Genomic DNA, 19,808 nt, shown 5'->3' on the forward strand with positions numbered 1-19,808 from the left:
CCCCGCCCTGACCCAGGATGGTGGCTGTGGAAGGCTGTGCCTGGGTGGGTGTGGGGTGCTGGATGGAGTTTGGGATGGGTGTTTGGTGTTGAGTCCAAAGGGGAGTGGGATGGGTGCAGGGTACAGGTAAGGTGCCGTGTCTTGGTGGGGGGAGGGTGGAGGGCCATATCACCTGTGGGTGTGAGGAGCTGGGTGGGTCCTGGGTAGGTGCAGCTCCTGGCTGTGGGAGTGGGGCGGGTGCCGGATGGGTGCAAGTCCTGCATAAGATCAGATGCCAATGGATGCGGGTCCGGGGTGGGGAAGGTGCCGATGAAGGTGAGTGCGGCCGCGGGTGTTGTCAGGGCAGGGTTCGGCTTAGGGTTAATGGAGCACAGGTGAGTGCAGGCCGGGGCAATGGCAAATTCTGGCTGTGGGGAGGTCCGGGTGAGGCCGGATCCCGGGTGGCTGCGGGTCCCGGGTGGCTGCGGGTCCCAGCGCTGCCGGTATCACGCGGTGCCCACGTGACGCCGCACCGGGTGGGCGGGGGAGGGGCGGTGGGCGTGGCCTGAATCAAGGGGCGTGGTCTAACCAGACCCTTCCCTCCTATGGGGCGCGAGGGACCGCCCCCGCCCCTCCACGTGACCCGGCGGCGCGCGGAGCGGGGGCGGGGCCGGGCGCGCCTCCGGGCGTGGCGGCCCCGCCCCCGCGCGCCCTCCCCGCGGCGGCGGCGGGCGCGCGACCCCGCGGCCCCGCCCCCTGCGCGCGGCGCGGCTCCGGAAATGGTCGTGCTGCGCTGCGCTGCGGCTGCGTCGGGCCGCGCGCGCTGAAGGAGACTGAAGGTAACGGGCGGGGGCAGGGCGGGCGCGCCCCGCGGGGGGGCGCGCGCGATGGGGGCGTCGGTACCGGGACCGCGCGCGCCGGGCCCCCCTCCCCTCCCTCCTCTCCCGGGCCTCGCGCCGCCGGGCCCCGCCGCGCCGCCGCCACCACGTGGGTGCCGCCCCGCCGCCACCCTCCTCCTCTCCCACGCCCTGCCCCGTGCTCCGCTCCGTTGTTCCGCCCGGCGCCGCTTGTCCTGGTGGTCCTGCCGTCCCGGTCGTCCGGCGGCGGCGGCGCCGCTCCGCGCCCACGTGCCGGCCGGTGCGCCCCGCCGCCGCCGCCGCACACGTGCTCCCGGCGCCGCGCCCGCCTAGGCCCGGCGCTGCCGCCGCCGCCGCATGTGGTGCGAGCCCTGCCGCCCCCGCCCCGCCGCGCCCGCCCGTGCCGCCGCCGGTGCCCGCGGGGCCGCGGCCGCGGCCGGCAGTGACACGTGTCCTGGGCAGAGGCCGCCGCCGCCGCCGCCGCGGGGGAGCGGGATCGCCGGATGCCGCACTGGGCCCCGCGCCTCGCCCTCCCGCCGCCGCGACGGTGGTGCCGCCGCCCCGGGACGGAGCCGGCGGTTCGGCCGCCGCCTCGGCCTGCGGGCGAGGCCGCGCTTGGGCCTGGCGGGGCCGGCCGCTCCCGGGCCGCCGCTGCGGCTTGTCCCGGCCCCGCCGCCGGCGATCCCCGCCTTGTGTGTCCCTGTGCGCCCCCGCAGGGCCGCTCCCGTCCCCCGCTCGGGCCGGGCCGGGCCGTCCCGGGCCCCCCCTCGGGCAGGGACCCCCCGCCCCGCCGGCAGGCCCAGCGCAGGCCGCAGCCCGGCCGCTCCCGGCGCGGGGGAGGCGGCGGCGGCTCCTCCTGTTACAAACCCCCGCGGCGGTTCCCTTTTGAACCCCCGGGACGGGATTCTTCTCCCCCGGCACCGCCGAGCTGGTTGGGGCCAGGGCATTACGGGGCCGGGCTCCCCCCACGGTGCCCGGCCTGACCTCTCTCTCTCTCTCTTTCCCCTCCCTTCTCTCTCCCAGTCAGTCGGATGAACGGTCTCTGCAGGCCCGCTCAGCCGGCCCAGATTTTTCCCGCGGGGGGGTGAGTATCCTGCTCGCTCTGGGCTGTGGGGTGCTGGAGAGACCAGGTCTGGCTGTCCCTGGATGTCCTTGTCCCCTGTGGGATATTCTGCCCCCTCTCTTTTGGATGAGCGGTCTCAAGGCCGAGCTAAGCTGTCTCAGGGATGGGCTGCCTGTGCCAGGCGCCTTTGGGTTCTCGGTGAGAAAGGGGCTTGGGGGAACACCAGGGGGTGAAACCCAGCCCCTGCCACCTCCTGAAACCCTAGCAGGACCCATCTCCACTGTGGGTTCCTGTAATGGGGTGGCACCCCCATAAGAACAGACTTAGGGGTTCTGAGTGTCCCATGTTCCGGTGTTGGTGGGACGTGCCTGGCAATGCCCGCAGCGGGGCCGGGGGCCGGCAGTGCTGACGCGTCCAGGCGTCAGGTTACAGGAGGCACCACGGCTGCTCCCTCGGGTGCCCGGCCGGCAGCAGGCTCACCGAGTGCCATGGTGTGCACGGGACCCCCGGCAGGGTGCAGGATGGAGGGTACTGCCTCTCCTTCCTGCCCCAGCGGCCTTTGCACTGGGGCGGGGAGAGCGGCACTGGCTGCCAAGTCCTTCCTGGGACAGCCGGGAGGGTGTCTGGGACACCTGGGTGGCGGGGGGCTGCGAGCTCCCCCGGGCAGGGCCGTGGTCAGGAGTGTCAGTGGTGCGGGGGGGACGCGGGAGCTGCTCCCTGCCCTCCCTTGTAGGCGTTTGCGGTGTGTGCTGGGGACCCGGCGCCACCAGCAGGAACAGGTTTGGCCGGCCAGGGGAAGCATTTAGTAGGTCAGCCGGGGTGGAGCTGGGCACAGCTGACGCCGGGGTGCCGCCGGCCCACCCAGCCCCCCGGAGCTGGTGGTGGCCTGGGTGCTGGTGCCCGATCCACCTGGGCACTGGTGCCCACTTGTGTGAGGGGCCCAGCTGGGCTTAGTGGTGTCACCTGGGGCGGGTCAGTCCTCCTGGTGGGCATGTCTGGGTTTGGGGCATGATGGGGGGCTCTACTCTGCAGGCTGTGAGGACCTGCCTGGGCTCAGTGATGTGGCAGTGCTCTCCCCTTCCTCCCTGTGGCCCAGTGGGGTAGGAAGGTGTGGCTGGGAGTCTATGCCTTGGCAGGATGCTATTTGTGGGGCATGGCTGGTGCCTGGTTTTATGCTGGTAGGGCTGGAGATGTGCAGTTCTCGGGTCTCACCTGGACAGGGGGCAGATACCAGGGGTGCTGCCACCTCTGGCTTATGCCCACTGTCCCTGTCCCTGCAGATAGCAAGGGGATCCTTATGCACAACCCCATGAAATGAACAAAGCTCCACAGCCCACAGGAGGAGCCCCAACAGCCCCACACCCTGCCCCTTCTCCCGGACTGCCGCAGGTAACTGTCCCTTTTTGGGGAGGGGGGACCCAGCTTTGCCTTACCAGTTGGTGCCGGGGCAATGGTGCCATCTCCTTTCCTCCCTTCCTTCTTCCAGCCGACGTTCCCACCTGGTCAGACGGCACCTGTGGTTTTTAACCCGGCACCGACCTCACAAATGAATACGCCTTCTCAACCGCGCCAGGTAAGGGCTTTACCCGCTGTTGGAGGGGGTGACAAGGGGTATCCAGCAGCTTTCTGCCCCTTGGCTGAGTAGTGCTCAGTGCTGCAGAGCCCAGGAGCTCTGTGGTGCCACTCAGGGCTGGCGTGCGCTTGCGAAGGGAGAGTGCGCCCGTGATCCGGATCACAACTGCTACCTGAGGACTTCCTGGCCCTGGGGTGGGTGGGCAGTTACCTCCAACTGGGGTGCCCACCGAGTGACTGCTCTTCTCTCCTTCCTCCCCTGCCCCAAACCTCCCTCTCCTCCTCTCTCAGTTTCCAGCAGGGCCTCGGGCTATTCACCAGCAGGTACTAACCCGCTTCCCTTACCCTGCATGCTGAACACCCTGCCCTGACACTGCACAGAAACACCTGTCGTGGACCTGAAGGGGCTGGGGAGCATGTGAGGACCCCAGAGCTGGGGAGCAGGCTTGTCTGGGGAAAGTAGGGGCCACCTGTTCAATTTTGGGTTAGTTTCTCTGCAGTGTCTCTCCAGTTCCCTCTTTGCATGAAGCCTGCAGCATGTGGCTGTGCCTGTGCTAACTCCAGCCCAGGCTGTTGCTCCTGTCTGTGCCCTTCATCTTCCTCTTCCTCCCCACTTTGCTTGGTCCAGGGCCCTGCAGTGCCATGCAAGGCTCTGGACCTCCATCAGCCCTCTTGTGTGGAGGAGCTGCTGGGGACGGATCTGATAACATCCTTGGCTGTGCTGTCTGGGAGCCCCTCAGACCCTTCCCTGCTCCTTGGGAGGTCCCTACAGGGGACCTCAGTGGATTTGGGATATGGGCAAAGGGCTCCTTGGCCTCCTGTCCTCTCCTTTGCTAGCCCGGTCCCAGTGCCGGTAACTCCTGTCTCTCTCTTTCCCCTTTTCCCGCTGTATGCGTGCGCTTGCTAACAGGGAGGATTCAGGTCTCTTCAGGTAATGCTTTCTCCTTGCCCCGGGGGGTGCGTTCGCGGACCCTTCCTAACCCATTCATTGCTGGGCTGGAGCTGCTGCCCCCGGGGATGCTCCTGCCTGGCAAACAGGCCGGGTCAGGATGAACGGCATTGGCCGGGTTGGGAATAGCCAGCTCCACATGCTGTCCGGCTCCGGCACGGCGGGACTACAGGTCCCAGCATCCTCTGCGAGTGTTGGGAACCGGTGCGGAGCACGCCGGGACCCGCCACCGCCGAGCTGCGTGCGGCCGTGACCGGCCCGGGCGCTGGAGCTGCCGGCCCCCGGCGGGCTGGGCCAGGGCTGTGCCGGGCATGAACTGGGTCGGGTGGGCCCAGACAGCCCCGCAGGTGCGTGGGGGCAGGATCGTGCTGGGGTGGGGGGTGACTTCAGGGCATGCAGTGGGGGGCTACATCTCGGTGGGGGGGGTGTCTCCCCTCCGTGTGGCGGTGCCGGATGGAGGTGCTGGCAGCCCTGCTGACGCTGCACCCCATCTCTCCCCAAGCATTTCTACCAGAACAGGGCGCAGCCTCCTGCCAGTGCGTCCCGCGTGCAGAGTAACACGACGGCTCGGCCCGGTCCTCCTGCCCATGTGTATCCGGCTGCTTCCCAGGTGATGATGATACCCTCCCAGATATCCTACACACCTTCCCAAGGAGCCTATTACATTCCCGGACAGGTGAGGGCCATGCTCTGGGCTCTGTGGGAGGGGGCTGGGATGGGCACCAGTGGGAAGTGTTGGGAAGCGTTGCCTGGGGTTGAAACCCAGATCTGTTTTGGGAGGGTGCAAGTGGTCTCCCAGGCTGTCTGAGCACCCACTAATTTGAGAAGGGTGCTGCTGGCTCTGTAGAGAGGCAGCACTGGTCCCCTCCCCAGCAGCTCCCCTGAGGCAGTTGGTGTGCACTTTGCTTGTGTCCTGCTCCCTGCCCTGGTGCCCATCTAGTTCACAGGCAGCTGTGGGTTTACGTCAGTGGTTTGGGGGTATGTCTGTGCCCTGCAGGGGACGTAACTGACCTTTCTTTTTGTTCCCCATTGCAGGGTCGCTCCACGTACGTTGTCCCGACCCAACAGTACCCGGTCCAACCTGGCGCCCCTAGTTTTTATCCTGGAGCCAGCCCCACAGAGTTCGGGACTTACGGTACAGACAGAGGGGTTGCTCCATTCCCTGGTGCTCTTCCAGTCCCAGCACATCCCCCTTTTTTTACTCCCCTGCCTGTGACCTCTTTTCATCCCCCTGAGCTTGGGAGCCGAACACAGACCCTGTACTTTTACGAGCTCACTGTGGCCAACTTTTTGTCCAGACTCCATTGCAGGCTGTTTTGGGGGGGAGGGAGTATTGCTCGTCTCCCAACAGCACATCGTGTCTCACCAGTCCATTCACCCCCGCCCTTTTCCAAATCCGGGCTGATTAATGTTTAACTCTCCTGGCGGAGGGCTGGGGCAGACTTTATCCCCTGCTCCCCTTTGCTTGCTGTCAAGGTGGTGAGCAGTTCAGTGCTTGCTGACCACCCTCAGCTCCCGTTCCCCAGGATCTGAGCCGGGGTGCTCCGTGTCTGCCCTCTCCCGGCGCTGGGGAGTGCAGTGTGAGCAGCCCCTCCTTCTTCCCCCCGCTCGCATGTGGTCACCCGGGCCGTGACTATATTTAGGCTTGGTCGGTCCTGGGAGGCCTGGCAGACACAGAAATGTGAGCCGAGGCCTCTGGCCTGGCCCCGGCACGGCAGGGAAGCATAACCGGGGCAGAGATGGGCTTCTCCTGAGCCAGGTACGTGCCCAGCCTCCCTCCCTCTTGTCCCAGGGCCCAACCAGCGCCTCTGAGGAGGGAGATGGCCCCTGGCAATGGTTGGCTCCCGTGCTTGGGCCAGGGCACGGCTGCACCTTTGTGCACAGCCCTGGGTATCTGAGGTTTCAGGATGGATTTGCCTCCCCACCTCTGCTTTGGGGCTGCTGTGCCTCTTCCCAGGGGAGCTGGCAGCATCTTGCCCCTTGCCCACAGGACTGGGTGGGTGACCTGGCATGGTGTGCCCCTTGATGAATGAGTCAGATTATCCCTCCTGTCTCTTGTCTGGTTCCCAGGGCTGGGCAGCTCAGGGTCTCCCTTCTCCCTGTGCTTGGCCCATCCCAGGGTGTGAGGCCCATCCAGTGCCCCTACATCCCCTGTGAGCAGAGGGAGAGTCCCTGAGTCAGGCAGGGATAAGGCAGTCACCAGGGCACCATGGGTGATTTCCAGGGCCAGTGCAGTGGGGAAGGCACCTTAGCCAAAGGGAACCAGGACCCAACTGTGCCTATCCCACCACACCTGTATCCTTGTGGCACTGCTCTGGGGTGATGCTCACGGATGCCCTGGCAGGAGTGGAGTGCTTCTCCAGCGCTGTGCCAGCCCTGGATGGGGTCCAACTCTGCCTCTGGCCCCCAGCACAACTCCCTTCTCTGGGCTGAGCTCGCCAGGAGCTCCAGCTGCATGGGGAACCTGAGCCCCTCGGCCTGGGTGTGAATGGAGGGTGTGGATGGAGCTGCCTGGTGCCGCCCTCAGGCTGGTGCTGGCTGTGGGGAGATAAGGGTGGATAAGGGTGCCGGCAGCAAGGAGGCTGCCTGCAAGGAGGCCACCTGCAGAGCCAGGACGCCTGTACCTGTCATGGCCGAGTGTCCAGGCAGGGCTCTCGGTGGCAAGGAGCCGGTGGGCAAGGCGGGCGCCCGCGGGGCCTGGCTGGGCGTGGGGGCGGCGCAGGGACGCTCTCTGCTTCACAGGGAAGGAATTTGGTCAGGCCTGTCAGGCGGGTTGGGATGATCCAGGCCGGATGCGATGGGGGTTCGCTGCAGAGCGGCAAGAGCTCCTCAGGCTCCTGACAGACCCCTGTGTTCGGGAGATCAGGGAGGCCTCAGGACGGGCTTGGAGGATCTGGGTTGGCTGGTCTGACACTCTCTCCTCTCCTCCAGCGGGTGCGTATTACCCAGCGCAGGGTGTGCAGCAGTTCTCGGCGGGGGTCCCCACTGCCCAGGTCATTGTGAGCCAGCAGCCACCGATCCCCCCAAAACGAGAGCGCAAGACGGTAAGAAGCCATCTGCCTCCAGGCATGGGGGGGGTTGTGTACAGGAGGGCTACTGTGCCAGCCCCATGTGCCGTTGGTGTGTAGTATGGGATGCAGTGCGTCACGCCAGGGAAGGGGGCCGGCACAGGGCTGTGCCCACGAAGGCTGGGGGGCTTAGCGAGGGAACTGGGGTGCACGGTGGGTGCTGGCGACCTTGGCCGTCCCGGCGGGCAGCGTTGTGCTGAGTCATGGCTCCCGGGAGGGCGGGGGTGCCGCGGCTGCCAACTGCTGTCTGCTCCCGGAGATGCCGGCACTTGGAGGCCTCGCATGGGGCCTATTTATAGCGGGGAGCCGGGTGGCTGCCGGCATGGCCCCACGCTGGGGGGCAGGGGGTGCTGCTGGGAAGGGGAGTGCTGGCATTTCCTTGTCAGAAAGGGGTTGAGCTCTGCACTTGGTATACTGTGAGCAGGTCATGTTTACAAGGTGGGGAGAACAGGACGCTTGCCTGCACTGTGCTGCCCACTGTAGTCCTGGCCAGACCCACATGTCTCCCCCACTTACACTGCAACAGGGTGCCCTGTAGCTCGGGCTGCACCCACGGCAGGCACGGGGCCAGTGAGACTGCGTGCTTATGGGTTGTGCCTGGGTGACATGGAACTTGCAGTGATTTCTGTGTGCTGAGGCTGGTTTCCTGTGTTGTCCCTGAAGTGGAAGGAGGTCCCTGCAGTCCCTGTGCCAACACAGTGATACCTTGGGATCCCCTGACATCTGGAGACGGACACTGGCCTGGGGACATGGTGCTGGCTCCAACTGCCTGTTGTGATGGCTTGCAAGGCACTGGGACAGGCCTGTGTCTGTGGGACACTGTGCCCTGTGGTGAGGGGATGTGGAACCCACTGGTCCCCAAACTGTGTGTGGCTGGGGCAGGCACTGCACTGAATGAACCTCTCCTCTCCCTTTGGATAAGGGAGTGTTGGCCTCAGGGAAAGGGGGTGGCTTGAGTGCTGTGTCCCCACCTGGCCAACAGCTTCCCCTCTCTACCCTGACCCTTGGACAGATCCGGATACGAGATCCCAACCAAGGTGGCAAAGACATTACTGAAGAAATTATGTCTGGAGCAAGGACCTCATCCACCCCCACCCCTCCACAGGTAAGGGGACCCTCCAACTCCCCAACTGGGGCAGCAGGAAGTGCATGCAGCCTGTTCAACTCCTTCTTTGCCCCCCCAGGCTGGAAGCGGTTTAGAGCCCCAGGCCAACGGAGAGACCCCCCATGTAGCAGTTATTGTCCGGCCTGGTAAGTGCTTGTGCCAGGGCTGGGTGTGCCAGCTGGCATGGCTGCTGCCAGGCTCCCCGGAGTTGGCACTGTGGGGTGTGACATGCCAGCCCTGCTGTTCCTTGGTTCTGGGGCTTGTGTGATCAAATGCTTTCCATATATACCTGGAGACCTCTGTCCCCATATTGGGTCCAGGAGAGTTTATGGGGGATGTGTGCTCACCTCAGCAGCCGCCTGGGCACTGGAGGACACCTGTTGTTCCCATCACCTGTTTGTGATGTGGCTTGGCTCATCTGTCCCTACTCCTGTAGATAGAGGGATCTGGGGAGGAGTGCGGGGTGGACAGAGGATCAGAGCCCCTCATTAATGCCACCCACCTTGCAGATGACCGCCCGAAGCCCGCGCTGGTGGTGAACAAGCCCGTCCCCCTGGAGCCCAGCAAGTCGGCCTCCCCATCGCCTCCCCCTCCCCTCATCCCTGAGGCGGAGCCCGTGGTGCTCTCGCCTGTGACACTGATGCCAATGGAGCCTCCCGTGGACACGGACACAAAAGCGGAGCAGGGCGAGGCGCCACCTGACCCGCAAAAGACGTTTAGCGCCATCACTACAGTGCCAGGGCCTGCAGAGCTGCCCCTTGTGCCCGCACCCAACATGGACATGGTGGCTGTGCAAGAGGAGGAGGAGGAGGAGGAAGAGGAGGTTGCTATTCCCCTCCCAGAGCCCACCCCGCAGGAGCCTGTGCCCCCTGAGGTGCCGCCGGTGGCCGTTGTTCCCCCCATGCCAGCCGTGCCCATGGTGCCGACCGCGCCGTCACCACCACCCATTGTACCACAGGCCCCCGAAGCACCCGCCAAACCTGTCTCCCCCAGCCCCCCACCACCCCGGGAAGAGCCCTGCCCTGAGCCCACTGCTGAGGCCAACGGGGTCTTGGAGGAGGTGCCCGAGCCAGTCCTTGAGGCGCCTGTGTGCCAGCCGGTGCCAGTCCCTGAGCCGGTGCCCGCGCCCACCCTGGACTCCCCTATTGCCCAGCCTGAAGAACTGCCCCTGCCCAATGGGGTGGAGGGCACTGGCAAAGTGGAGCCGAGTGAGGAGCAGCCTGAGTCGGATGTCAGCCCCACCTCGGAACCTGAGGAGCCGGCCCAGCCCAGCACGCCTGCCTCCCCCCAGGCAGAGGAGGAGGAGGAAGAGAGCGAAGGCCCTGGCGAGGCCCAGGAGCGAAGCTCGAGTCCGGCCCCTGCCCCTTCGCAGACCTCGGAGGCGACTGCTCGAGGTTGGGAATGCTGGGCTGGGGTGTGCGAGGCTGTGGGGTGCCCCAGTGTGGTGTTGAGTGATGGGGGGCATCACATGGGTGCAGTGCTAGGCATGGGGTATGTGGAGAGGGTCGAAGAGAGGCTTGGGGTTGGGGACACAGGACGTGGACCTATGGGATGCTGATGGGGACTGAGTGCCTGTGGGTGGTGGGATAGGGAGTGCATCCGTGTGGAGGAATATGGAGTGGGTATAAGAGGGTGTGTGGGGTGCCATGTGGAATGGAAGTGTGTTTTACGTGATGATTTATGCAGGGCTGCAGGGTTGGTGTATCAGGGTTGTATCTGAGGACTGTCCCCAGCCATTTGAAGACACAGGGAGGTGGAAGATTGACAAGGAAGGTGTGGGGTGCCCTGTGTAGGGTTATGCAAGTGGAGTGCAGAGGAGTGCCTGGGGAAAGTGGGATGCTCTGAAGATGTGCTGGAATGAAGATATTTCTCTCTTTTTTTTATTTAAGCACCCTGCATAGGAATATTGGGGTTTCAGAGGAGTGATGGGAAAGATGGGTGCACAGGATGTGTTTATATGGAATGCCCTGTGCAGGGATACAGCAGGGGCTATGGGAGGGCAACCTGAGAGCAGGTGTGCTTCTGGGGAACACATCTATATGGGCTGGTGTACTGTGATGCCAGGGAGAGGAGTGTATAGGGGACAGAGGTGGTGTGTGGGGGAGGGTCCACATAAGAGCTGCTCTGTGGTGGGGTGTGGGTGTCTGCAGAGATCCCTGAGGAGGATGGGGAGCACTGCACTAGGGAAGTGATGTGAATGGGAGGCTTTGAAGAAGGACAGGGTGAATCAGGCTGCAGCAGCTGGATGGGGAGAGGTGTGAGATGTGTCTGTACAGCTATATTCTGGGATGCATGCTTAGGCAGTGGGCTGCCTTGGTGGGATGTGTGTAGGATTTGCAGGGCTGCAGATACCCAAGTGGTGCACTGTATTTGGGGATGGGGGCTGTGCTGGGGCGGCAGGACCATCATGGGACCCTGTGGCCCCATCATGAAGCTCACCTGGTGTTACTGGGGCTTTGCTGGTGACCCAGTAACTGGTGTCAGGGTACCTGGGGGACTGGGAGGGTTCCTGTCTTTCACTTCCCCATCTCTCCTCTCAGTCGCCACGTCGGTGCCAAAGAAGAAGCGAAGGATGAAGGAGCTGAACAAGAAGGAGGCAGTAGGTGATCTGCTGGATGCCTTTAAAGAGGTGAGTGTCCCAGGGGTGTCCAGGGATCACCCTGTGTCCCATCTCCTCCTGTGATGAACTCTGCTTTGTGCCATCGTGTCTGGGCCACTGATGCTCTGTGATGGTAATGAGGATCTGAGGCGGGGCAGACACCAAGGAGTGGGGTGGAGAGGGCAGGACCAGTCTCATGAGATGACTGCTGTCCCTGTTCCTCTCCCTCCCAATACAGTCTCAGACTGGTGACAGTGCCTCGGAGGCAGAGAACAAGCCCCCCACGTCCACCCCTGCCAGTGAAGCAGAGGACGCGGCTCCTGCCCGTCCACAGGAAGAGTCGGAGGAGACGTGGGAGGAGAAGGAGGACAAGCTGGCCCCGGAGAAGGGCAAGGCTGCCGGCCAGAAGTACGGCTACAAGGAAGGTGAGCTGTGCCTTGGCACAGACCTCTGCTGGCAGCCACCACCTCTGGATCCAGTGGTGGGGAGGGTGGGGGTGGCATGTCCTAAACCTCCCATTTTCCTCCCGTCTTCTCCTCAAGCTTGGCATGGGGTGGAGGATGGAGGCCCTAACATGAAGGTCCTGGCAGGAGGCAGGGAGCTGGTAGCATCAGGCTTTCTAAGCAAACAGTGCCATGTTCATGGGTGTACCAGGCTGGAGCAGCTCTGTGGTTGTCTGCATCCCACCTCACTGGTCGCTGTGTGGACCTGGACCTGCCACAGCTCAGGGTGGAGGAGGATATGGGACAGACCACATCAGAGTCTCCCTCTTGTTCCCCCACTGCAGAGCAATGGAAGCCACTGAACCCTGAGGAGAAGAAGCGATATGACCGAGAATTCCTGCTGGGCTTCCAGTTCATCTTTGCCAGCATGCAGAAACCTGAGGGGCTGCCCCAAATCACAGATGTGGTGCTGGACAAGGTGGGTGTGGCCCTGGAAATTGGGGAAACGTGGGTGGTGGACCGGTGGGGGTCTGACTCCTCTTTGAGCCATGTCAAGGCACGGCAGGGACTTAGCTGCTGTGCTCAGGGTCCTGTTGCAGCACCTGCAATCCCCCTTGAACCTGGGTTCTGTGGTTGGGGGCACCTCTGGGGCCTCCTTTCCAGTTCCTTGTCCCGGCGCTGAGGCTGGGGGATGGATCCATCCCGCTCCTCTGCCCCCGGGCATCCTCAGCCGTGTGTACCTTCGCAGGCCAACAAGACCCCACTACGGGCACTCGATCCCATCCGCCTCAGTGGCATGAACTGCAGCCCTGACTTCACCCCCTCCTTTGCCAACCTTGGCCGGCCTGTCATGGGCAACCGGGGCCTGGTGAGTATCTCATCACTTCAGTCGTGCTGTCCTGCTCCGCCTCTCTGTGATGATCAAGCTTTCGAGCCGCTGTGTCTGGGCCACTGATGTCCCTGATGGAGTTGAGGATCTGAGCAGGCGGAATGGGGACTCACTGGGAGCCGTCCTGGCTGGTCCCAGAGCAAAGAGCTGAGTTTCTTCTCCCTGTGTCAGCCTTCAGGGTTGGGTCCTCGCCGCTCCCAGCAGAGCCAGAGGAAGGAACCCCGCAAAATCATTGCTACTGTGTCTCTCAATGAGGATGTCAAGCTGAACAAGGCTGAAAAGGCCTGGAAACCCAGCAGCAAACGTGCTTCCGAGGAGGAGGATCCTGAGAACATCAAGACACAGGTGGGAGCTGGGGCGGGTGGGCAGTGAGAGGGCAGGGAAGGAATGTGCCTGGCTCTTGCTGATCCTGTTGTCCTTGCAGGAACTGCTCCGCCGTGTCCGCAGCATCCTCAACAAGCTGACACCCCAGATGTTCCAGCAACTGATGAAGCAGGTGATGGAGTTGTCCATCGACACGGAGGAGCGGCTCAAGGGTGTCATCGACCTCGTCTTCGAGAAGGCCATCTCGGAGCCAAACTTCTCTGTTGCCTATGCTAATATGTGCCGTTGCCTTATGGGGGTGAGCAGAAGCTGGGGGGGTCTCCTGCTGAGCAGGCAGAAGTTTGTTCAGGTTTCTAAGCCTCAGCTGAGCTCAACGGTGTACAGGTCCTTCTGTGTGGTGTGGGAAAATGGATGTGTGGGTGGAGTACCAAAGTTCAGAGAGTTAGCAGGGCATCACAAAGTTGTAGGGTGGCTTTTCCCTGGTTTGAGCAATACCAACTTAGCTAGTCAACTTTTGGGGCAGACACAGCTCATGCTCCTTGTCTGGGTCGTACTTCTCCCTGCAGCTTAAAGTGCCCACAACAGACAAGCCCACAGTGACTGTGAACTTCCGCAAGCTGCTGCTCAACCGCTGCCAGAAGGAGTTTGAGAAGGACAAGGACGATGATGAGATCTTTGAGAAGCGGCAGAAAGAGATGGACGATGCCAGTGCTGTGAGTTGGGGTGGGAGGCTGCAGCTGAGGGCTGGCGTGGGTGTCCTTGAGGTGGCACTGGGCACTGAACTGTCCTGCTGTGCTTTTCCTGCAGCCTGAGGAGAAGGCACGCATGAAGGATGAGTTGGAGGAGGCGCGGGACAAGGCCCGACGACGATCCCTGGGCAACATCAAGTTCATTGGAGAGCTCTTCAAACTGAAGATGTTGACGGAGGCCATCATGCACGATTGCGTAGTGAAGCTGCTCAAAAACCACGATGAGGAGTCTCTAGAGTGCCTTTGCCGTCTGCTTACGACCATTGGCAAGGACTTGGACTTTGAGAAAGCCAAGGTAGTCCCTGCCCTGCCCTGCCCTGCCTTGCTTTGCCTTTTCCTTGCCTTTGGGAGGGATGTGACCCTGGCTGTGTTCCTCTATAGCCCAGGATGGACCAGTACTTCAATCAGATGGAGAAGATCATCAAAGAGAAAAAGACATCATCCCGAATCCGTTTCATGTTGCAGGATGTGATTGACCTCAGACGGGTAAGGTGCATGGAATGCTGTTTGTTGCCTGGGGACTGTCCTCTGTCCCCAGCTCCCGTGGAGCTGCTGGCCTGCGTCCTCTGGGTGTCAGCAGTCCATGTGTCCCTGGGAGGGGAGAGGTGGGTATGTAAGTTGTGGCCAGCCCCAGAGACACCATGCTAGCCCCAGCCCTTGGTTATCATGGTAGTGGTAGTGGGCACACAGTAATTGGCGGCTGTTTAATGCAGGGGGGCTCCAGAAACTGAGCCCTTTTGTGCCAAAAGCTGCCACAGGACATGGAGAATGGTGATGGCTGAGACAGGAACCAGCCTGAGATTTTGAGGGTGGGAAGGGGGGATTTCACTGCCTCCATTCACCAGCCAGCTCAATGCCCTCTTCCCTTCCTCCCTGCCATCTGCAGAATAGCTGGGTGCCTCGGCGAGGAGACCAGGGCCCCAAAACCATCGATCAGATCCACAAAGAAGCAGAGATGGAGGAGCATCGGGAACACATCAAAGTGCAGCAGCTCATGTCGAAGGACAAGAGGAGAGGACCCCCTGGGCCATCCTCCGGTGGTGAGTGCCTGGGCTTGGGGGCACCTGAGGCTACCAGGGGTGGGTTGCTTTTTCACTGCTGGGAGCACTGCTGGAGGCAGGGCTGCACCTTACAGCTGTTCCCCTTGTGCCCAGGGCGCAGTAGCTTGGTCGCAGACGATGGCTGGAACACTGTGCCCATCAGCAAGGGCAACCGGCCCATTGACACCAGCCGGCTAACAAAGATCACCAAGGTGAGGCGGGGGCTGTGGTGTGGCAGGCAAGGCGGCTGCCTGGCCTGGATGCTGCCTTGATGTGGGGTTCAGGGCTGACTCCCTCTCTCCACCTGCAGCCTGGATCCATTGACTCCAACAACCAGCTCTTTGCGCCAGGTGGGAGGCTGAGCTGGGGCAAAGGCAGCAGCGGAGGGTCTGGCGCAAAGCCCGCAGATTCAGGTAGACAGTGTGGGACTGGCTGGGTGCTGCGGGATGAGGTGGGAGAGGGGATCCTTCCCCCAGCAGTTCCTGTACCGGGGAGGTGCTGAACTTGAGACTTCCCTCTTTTCACGCCCAGCATCTGATTCAGGGCGACCAGCCACAAGCACCTTGAACCGCTTCTCAGCGCTCCAGCAGTCGATGCCTACTGAGAACCCGGAGTCCCGCCGTGTGGTGCAGAGGTGAGGGGCCAACCCTGCCTTGGTAGTGCGGGGAAGAACCCTGAAATCGAGCTGTCAGTATCTAGGGAAGTTATGGTGTCTTGACTGAAATAATCCCCTGTGGGACTTTGAGGGGGCTTGGAGTCAGTGGTGAGTCCTTGTGGCAAGGAAGGCTGATGCCATGCTGGGTTTCCTCCTTATGGTTTGGCACTTGGGAGACCACATCTGGGTACTGGGTCTGGCCTGGGAGTCCTGGAACCAGATGAACATGGATGGACTGGAGGGAATCCTATGAGGCTGGTGCGTGAGGTCCCCAAGGAGAGCTGGAGTTTGGGTTTGTTCAGGAGAAGAGGAAAACAGGGTTTTCTCCACAGTTTGCAGCAGGAGGAAGGTGTGGGCAGGATGAGGCCAGGCAGTGCTCAGCCATGGCAATGGACAGAGTGAAAGGCGAAGGGCGTGAGTTGGAACGGGAGAAAGGGAAAAGTGTTTTCCCTCAAGAAATGATCAAGTGCTAAAAGAGGTGGGGACTGGAGTGGGACAGCCTTACTCGAAGAGCTCTACAGTATTGGGTCAGGGAGGGTGGTGGCAGGCTCTTCACACTGTGTGCATTTTTCTCCCACTCAGGAGCAGCTCCAGCCGTGACAGGTCAGAGAAGGCTGGGGACAGAGGGGACCGGGAGTCACGTTCGGAGAAGGGCGGCGACCGTGTGGAGCGTCCCGATCGGGGAGAGCGGTCAGACAGGAACAGGTCTGCCCTCACCAAGAGGAGCTTCAGCAAAGAGACAGAGGACAGAAGCCGAGAACGGGAGAAGCAGGGCGGCCCTGAGGCTGTGCGCAAGGCTGCCAGCATGACGGAGGAACGGGACCGAAGCCGAGAGACCAGTGAGCTGGGGAGCAGCAGTATCCCGGGGTCTGGCTATGGCCTGTGGCTCTGCCTGTCCCAGGAGGTACCTGATCCTTGCTCTCTCCTTGCAGTTAAGCAAGAGCCAGCACCTCCTGCAACATCCACCAAGCCTGCGCTGTCAGAAGAGGAGCTGGAGAAGAAATCCAAGGCGATCATAGAGGAATACCTGCACATTAATGACATGAAGGTGAGAGGATGGGGTGGCCAAGCACAGCACCATCTGGTCCCCCTAACATGCAATATGCATCCTTACATGGCATGGGCAGGGTGCTGTTGGTGCCTGGATGCAAAAGAGGGGAGTCAGAGCTGGCTGTGGGGCAGTACTGACCCCCCTTTTCCCTGCAGGAGGCCCTGCAGTGCGTGCAGGAGCTGGGCAGCCCCTCCTTGCTCTACATCTTCGTGCAGAATGGCATTGAGTCGACACTGGAGAGGAGCACCATCTCCCGTGAGCACATGGGGGCCTTGCTCTGCCAGCTGGTGAAGGCAGGCACGCTCTCCAAGGAGCAGTACTACAAAGGGTGAGGGACCATGGCAGCCTGGTCCCAGGCTAATATTTGCCTGGCTTTGAATTTGGCCCTGCCTTGAGCAGTGCTCAGCACTGAGAACTCCTGAGGTCCCTCCTAGCTGAGGGCACGGGACTGCTGGATCCCAACAGCTCCCTCTGCTCTGCAGGCTGCGGGAGATCTTGGAGATTGCAGAGGACATGGAGATTGACATCCCACACATTTGGCTGTACCTGGCTGAGCTCATCACCCCCATCCTGCAAGAGGAAGGCATCCCTATGGAGGAGTTGTTCAGGTGAGGGCTGTGTTCCTCAGCGGGGCTGGCATGGCAGGGCTCCTCGTGACAGGTAGCTCAACCAGGTTTTCTTGTGCCCCACAGGGAAATCACAAAGCCCCTGGTACCCATTGGGAAGGCCACCACACTGCTCGTTGAGGTGCTGGGCTTGTTGTGCAAGGGCATGGTAAGTTCATGGGGCTCATGTGACTGCTGGTTGCTGCCTTGGGGACTGGCAGCCCACTTGGGGGCCAGGTGACTGTTGGGGGGATTGAGCCCCCCTGCCACCAGAGGGGACGATGCATGTCATCCCTTGCAGTGTCTGGGTCATGGGGGTGGTGTGGCCAAGCTGCAGTATCTTTTTCCCTGGAGATGGGAGGGCATGGTGTGCTGATGCTGACTGACTGTCCCACAGAGCCAGAAGACAGCAGGCAAACTGTGGCGGGATGGGGGACTGAGCTGGAAGGAATTCCTGCCTGAGGACCAGGATGTCAACAAATTTGTCACAGAGCAGGTGGGAGCTTGATGGTGGTGAGGGACAGAGGTGGGCCATCAAGGGACCCTGAAGGACCCTGCTGGGAGCGTGGTGCTCCCCTGTACTCTCTTTACCAGCTCTCTCTGGCCTGCTTCCCTAGAAATTGGAGTACACAATGGGGGACAGCTCGGACACGCCGAGCCGCAAAGAGCTGACTTCAGAGGAACTGTGCAAGCAAATGGACAAACTGCTGAAGGAGAACCCGAACAACCAAAGAATACACGACTGGATTGAGGTGCGGATGTGGGTGCAGTGCTGGTGTGTCTGGGAGCTCCTTCCCAGCTGTCTCCAACTCACAGTCCTCTACCCTCCCCCTTCTAGGCCAACCTGAGCGAGCAGCAGGTCTCGTCCAACACATTTATCAGGGCCCTGATGACGTCTGTGTGCCACTCGGCCATTGTCTGTGAGTACCAGGGTGAGGCAGGAGTAGGGGGGTTCCCCTGCTCCCACTGCCCCCCTCTCATGCCCCATCTCCCGCAGTCGAGAACCCATACCGCGTGGACACCATGGTCATCCGCAACCAAGCCAAGCTGCTGCAGAAGTACCTGCGGGATGAACAGAAGGAGCTCCAGGCGCTCTACGCCCTGCAAGCCTTGGTGGTGAAGTTGGACCAGCCTCCCAGTGAGTGTGGGATGCGGGTGGGCTGAGGAGGGGAGTGGCAGGTGTGTCCCCACACCAGCAGGCTGGCTGGTGGCTGGAGAATGGCAGAGATCCCCCTTTGTCCCCCCTAGACCTGCTGCGGATGTTCTTTGATGCCCTCTACGATGAGGATGTCATCAAGGAGGAGGCTTTCTACAAGTGGGAGTCCAGCAAGGACCCAGCAGAGCAGCAGGGCAAAGGGGTAGCTCTCAAATCGGTGACAGCCTTTTTCACCTGGCTCCGTGAGGCCGAGGACGAGTCGGACAACAACTGAGCAGCTGTAAGGAGGAGGAGGAGAAAGGGGGGAGAGAGAGCGGGGCACCCCGGGGAGTGACTCCATCCCCTCCCACCCATGGACTTGCTGACGCCAGGGCCGAGGGACCTGCTGTGCCCCCTGCAGCCCCCTTCAGTTCTTCTCTCCCTCCTTGCTCTGTCCTGGTTCTGTTTGTGAGGCCTGTACTAGTTTGTCATGATGATAATAAACGGATGCTGACCGAGGCAGTAGCTGCCATGGGTCCCCTTGGGGACCCTCCTTGCCCCCCTCCCAGCACAGGTGCACTGGGTTTCTGGGAGTGGGGCAGAGCACCCCCGGACTCATGTCATGGAGAGGGGGGATGGGATGGGGACACATCTCTCCCCTCCTCTCCCTCCTCTTCTTTCTCCTCCCCCCTTCTTGCTGAAATATAGAGAGATTATATATATATGAACTTATTAAATTTGGTTTGGGGACAGGAGTGTGATTTCTCCCCCTCCCCTGTCCTCTCTCTATTCCTCCATCACTGCCTGGACCTCCCCCTCTATGGTTTTTAAATTTTAAATATAAATCATTCCCCCCCCAGCTCCTGCTCTGACACCTGGGGAGGGTGCTGGGGACTGGGTGGGGGGGGAGAGGGGGGCGGCCCCTTCTCTCTGGGCCAGGCTGAGTCCCCTCCAACACCCCAAAAGCTCCCATCCTCCTCCCAAACGTTTAAGGCCACAATTGGGCAAGTGACAGGGCGGCCCCCTCATCCGCGTCCCCTGTATTTATAGAGCGCCGGATGTGATGAGCCGCATGTGTAATTATTAAAACAAGGATTCAATTACTGGTCACGTGAATTTGTAAATAATTTTTTTTTGCCTTTTTTTTTTTTTTTTTCTTTATGGAGTATTTAATTGAAGATTTAAAGGCATCTTTTCACCTTAAAACTGGAAATAAAAGAACATTGCTAAATAATGCCCAGTGTGCCGCTGTTGCCGCCCCCCTCATCCTCCCCTCCCCGTCCCATGTCACTTGTGCCTGGGCTGGTGTGGGGTGCCAGCCTCATGCATGGGCAGGGACCAGTCTCCCCCATCACCTCGGGGCAGATGGTAGGTACCTCCCATTCCAGGCCTGGGAAGGTGGCAGGGGGGTTGGGTTGGATGTGCCTGCAGCCAGGCCCCCTGGACTCCCCTAACTGACTCTGCCTGGCACAGGGTGTCCCGTGGTGGAGCAGGCAGCCCTGCCAGAAGCTTGGCTGTGGAGCAGAGAGCCCTGATTGTCCCCAGGTGTCCCTTTTCCCACAGGCACAAGTGGCAGAACCTGTGTGGTCTCCTCAGGGTAGGAGATGGGAGATGTGTGCCAGGTTCCCTCTACACCTTCCTGTGTGGGAGGGCATTTTTCTCTCAGCTCCTTCCTGCCTTGTCTTGCAGTTGGAGATGGGGCAAAGCTGGGCCCTGCTGGGGGTG

General features: G+C 61.7%; 1 protein-coding gene and 2 non-coding genes across 7 annotated transcripts; all 3 read left to right on the top strand.

Moving 5' to 3' along the window:
- Positions 1-725: 725 nt before the first annotated feature.
- Positions 726-19,317, top strand: EIF4G1 (eukaryotic translation initiation factor 4 gamma 1). Of its 5 annotated transcripts, none has more exons than XM_050308131.1 (35): positions 726-818; positions 1,860-1,920; positions 3,180-3,288; positions 3,386-3,472; positions 3,763-3,795; positions 4,382-4,402; positions 4,923-5,096; positions 5,456-5,555; positions 7,352-7,464; positions 8,501-8,593; positions 8,673-8,739; positions 9,103-9,987; positions 11,134-11,222; positions 11,431-11,617; positions 11,980-12,113; positions 12,366-12,503; positions 12,696-12,869; positions 12,949-13,146; positions 13,415-13,561; positions 13,656-13,892; positions 13,979-14,083; positions 14,484-14,637; positions 14,752-14,849; positions 14,948-15,050; positions 15,169-15,271; positions 15,875-16,131; positions 16,225-16,340; positions 16,499-16,671; positions 16,826-16,951; positions 17,036-17,117; positions 17,346-17,444; positions 17,566-17,700; positions 17,787-17,868; positions 17,946-18,086; positions 18,197-19,317. In XM_050308131.1, exons 3-35 carry the CDS (start codon positions 3,214-3,216, stop codon positions 18,376-18,378), a joined length of 4,908 nt encoding a protein of 1,635 aa, XP_050164088.1. In that variant the 5' UTR covers positions 726-818; positions 1,860-1,920; positions 3,180-3,213; the 3' UTR covers positions 18,379-19,317. The 5 variants fall into 5 exon arrangements, with proteins under 5 accessions (XP_050164088.1, XP_050164089.1, XP_050164090.1 ...); XM_050308132.1 differs by having other exon boundaries at positions 15,181-15,271; XM_050308133.1 differs by having other exon boundaries at positions 12,384-12,503.
- On the top strand, positions 11,268-11,344 carry LOC126636504 (small nucleolar RNA SNORD66). Its single transcript, XR_007628042.1, has one exon. It is a non-coding gene; the product is annotated as a small nucleolar RNA SNORD66 (small nucleolar RNA).
- Positions 12,548-12,620, top strand: LOC126636505 (small nucleolar RNA SNORD66). Its single transcript, XR_007628043.1, has one exon. It is a non-coding gene; the product is annotated as a small nucleolar RNA SNORD66 (small nucleolar RNA).
- Positions 19,318-19,808: the final 491 nt, after the last annotated feature.

This window comes from Myiozetetes cayanensis, unplaced genomic scaffold (genome assembly GCF_022539395.1).
Source record: "Myiozetetes cayanensis isolate MyiCay16 unplaced genomic scaffold, myiCay2020 scf13, whole genome shotgun sequence".
Classification (NCBI taxonomy): domain Eukaryota; kingdom Metazoa; phylum Chordata; class Aves; order Passeriformes; family Tyrannidae; genus Myiozetetes; species Myiozetetes cayanensis.

What these genes read in the sequence shown, in the direction of transcription:
- EIF4G1 (XM_050308131.1), top strand. Translation starts at nt 3,214, where the DNA reads ATGAACAAAGCTCCACAGCCCACAGGAGGAGCCCCAACAGCCCCACAC. An exon ending in CGCCTTCTCAACCGCGCCAG is followed by an intron (nt 3,473 to 3,762) that starts GTAAGGGCTTTA and finishes CTCCTCTCTCAG; the next exon opens with TTTCCAGCAGGGCCTCGGGC. An exon ending in TGCACATTAATGACATGAAG is followed by an intron (nt 16,341 to 16,498) that starts GTGAGAGGATGG and finishes TTTTCCCTGCAG; the next exon opens with GAGGCCCTGCAGTGCGTGCA.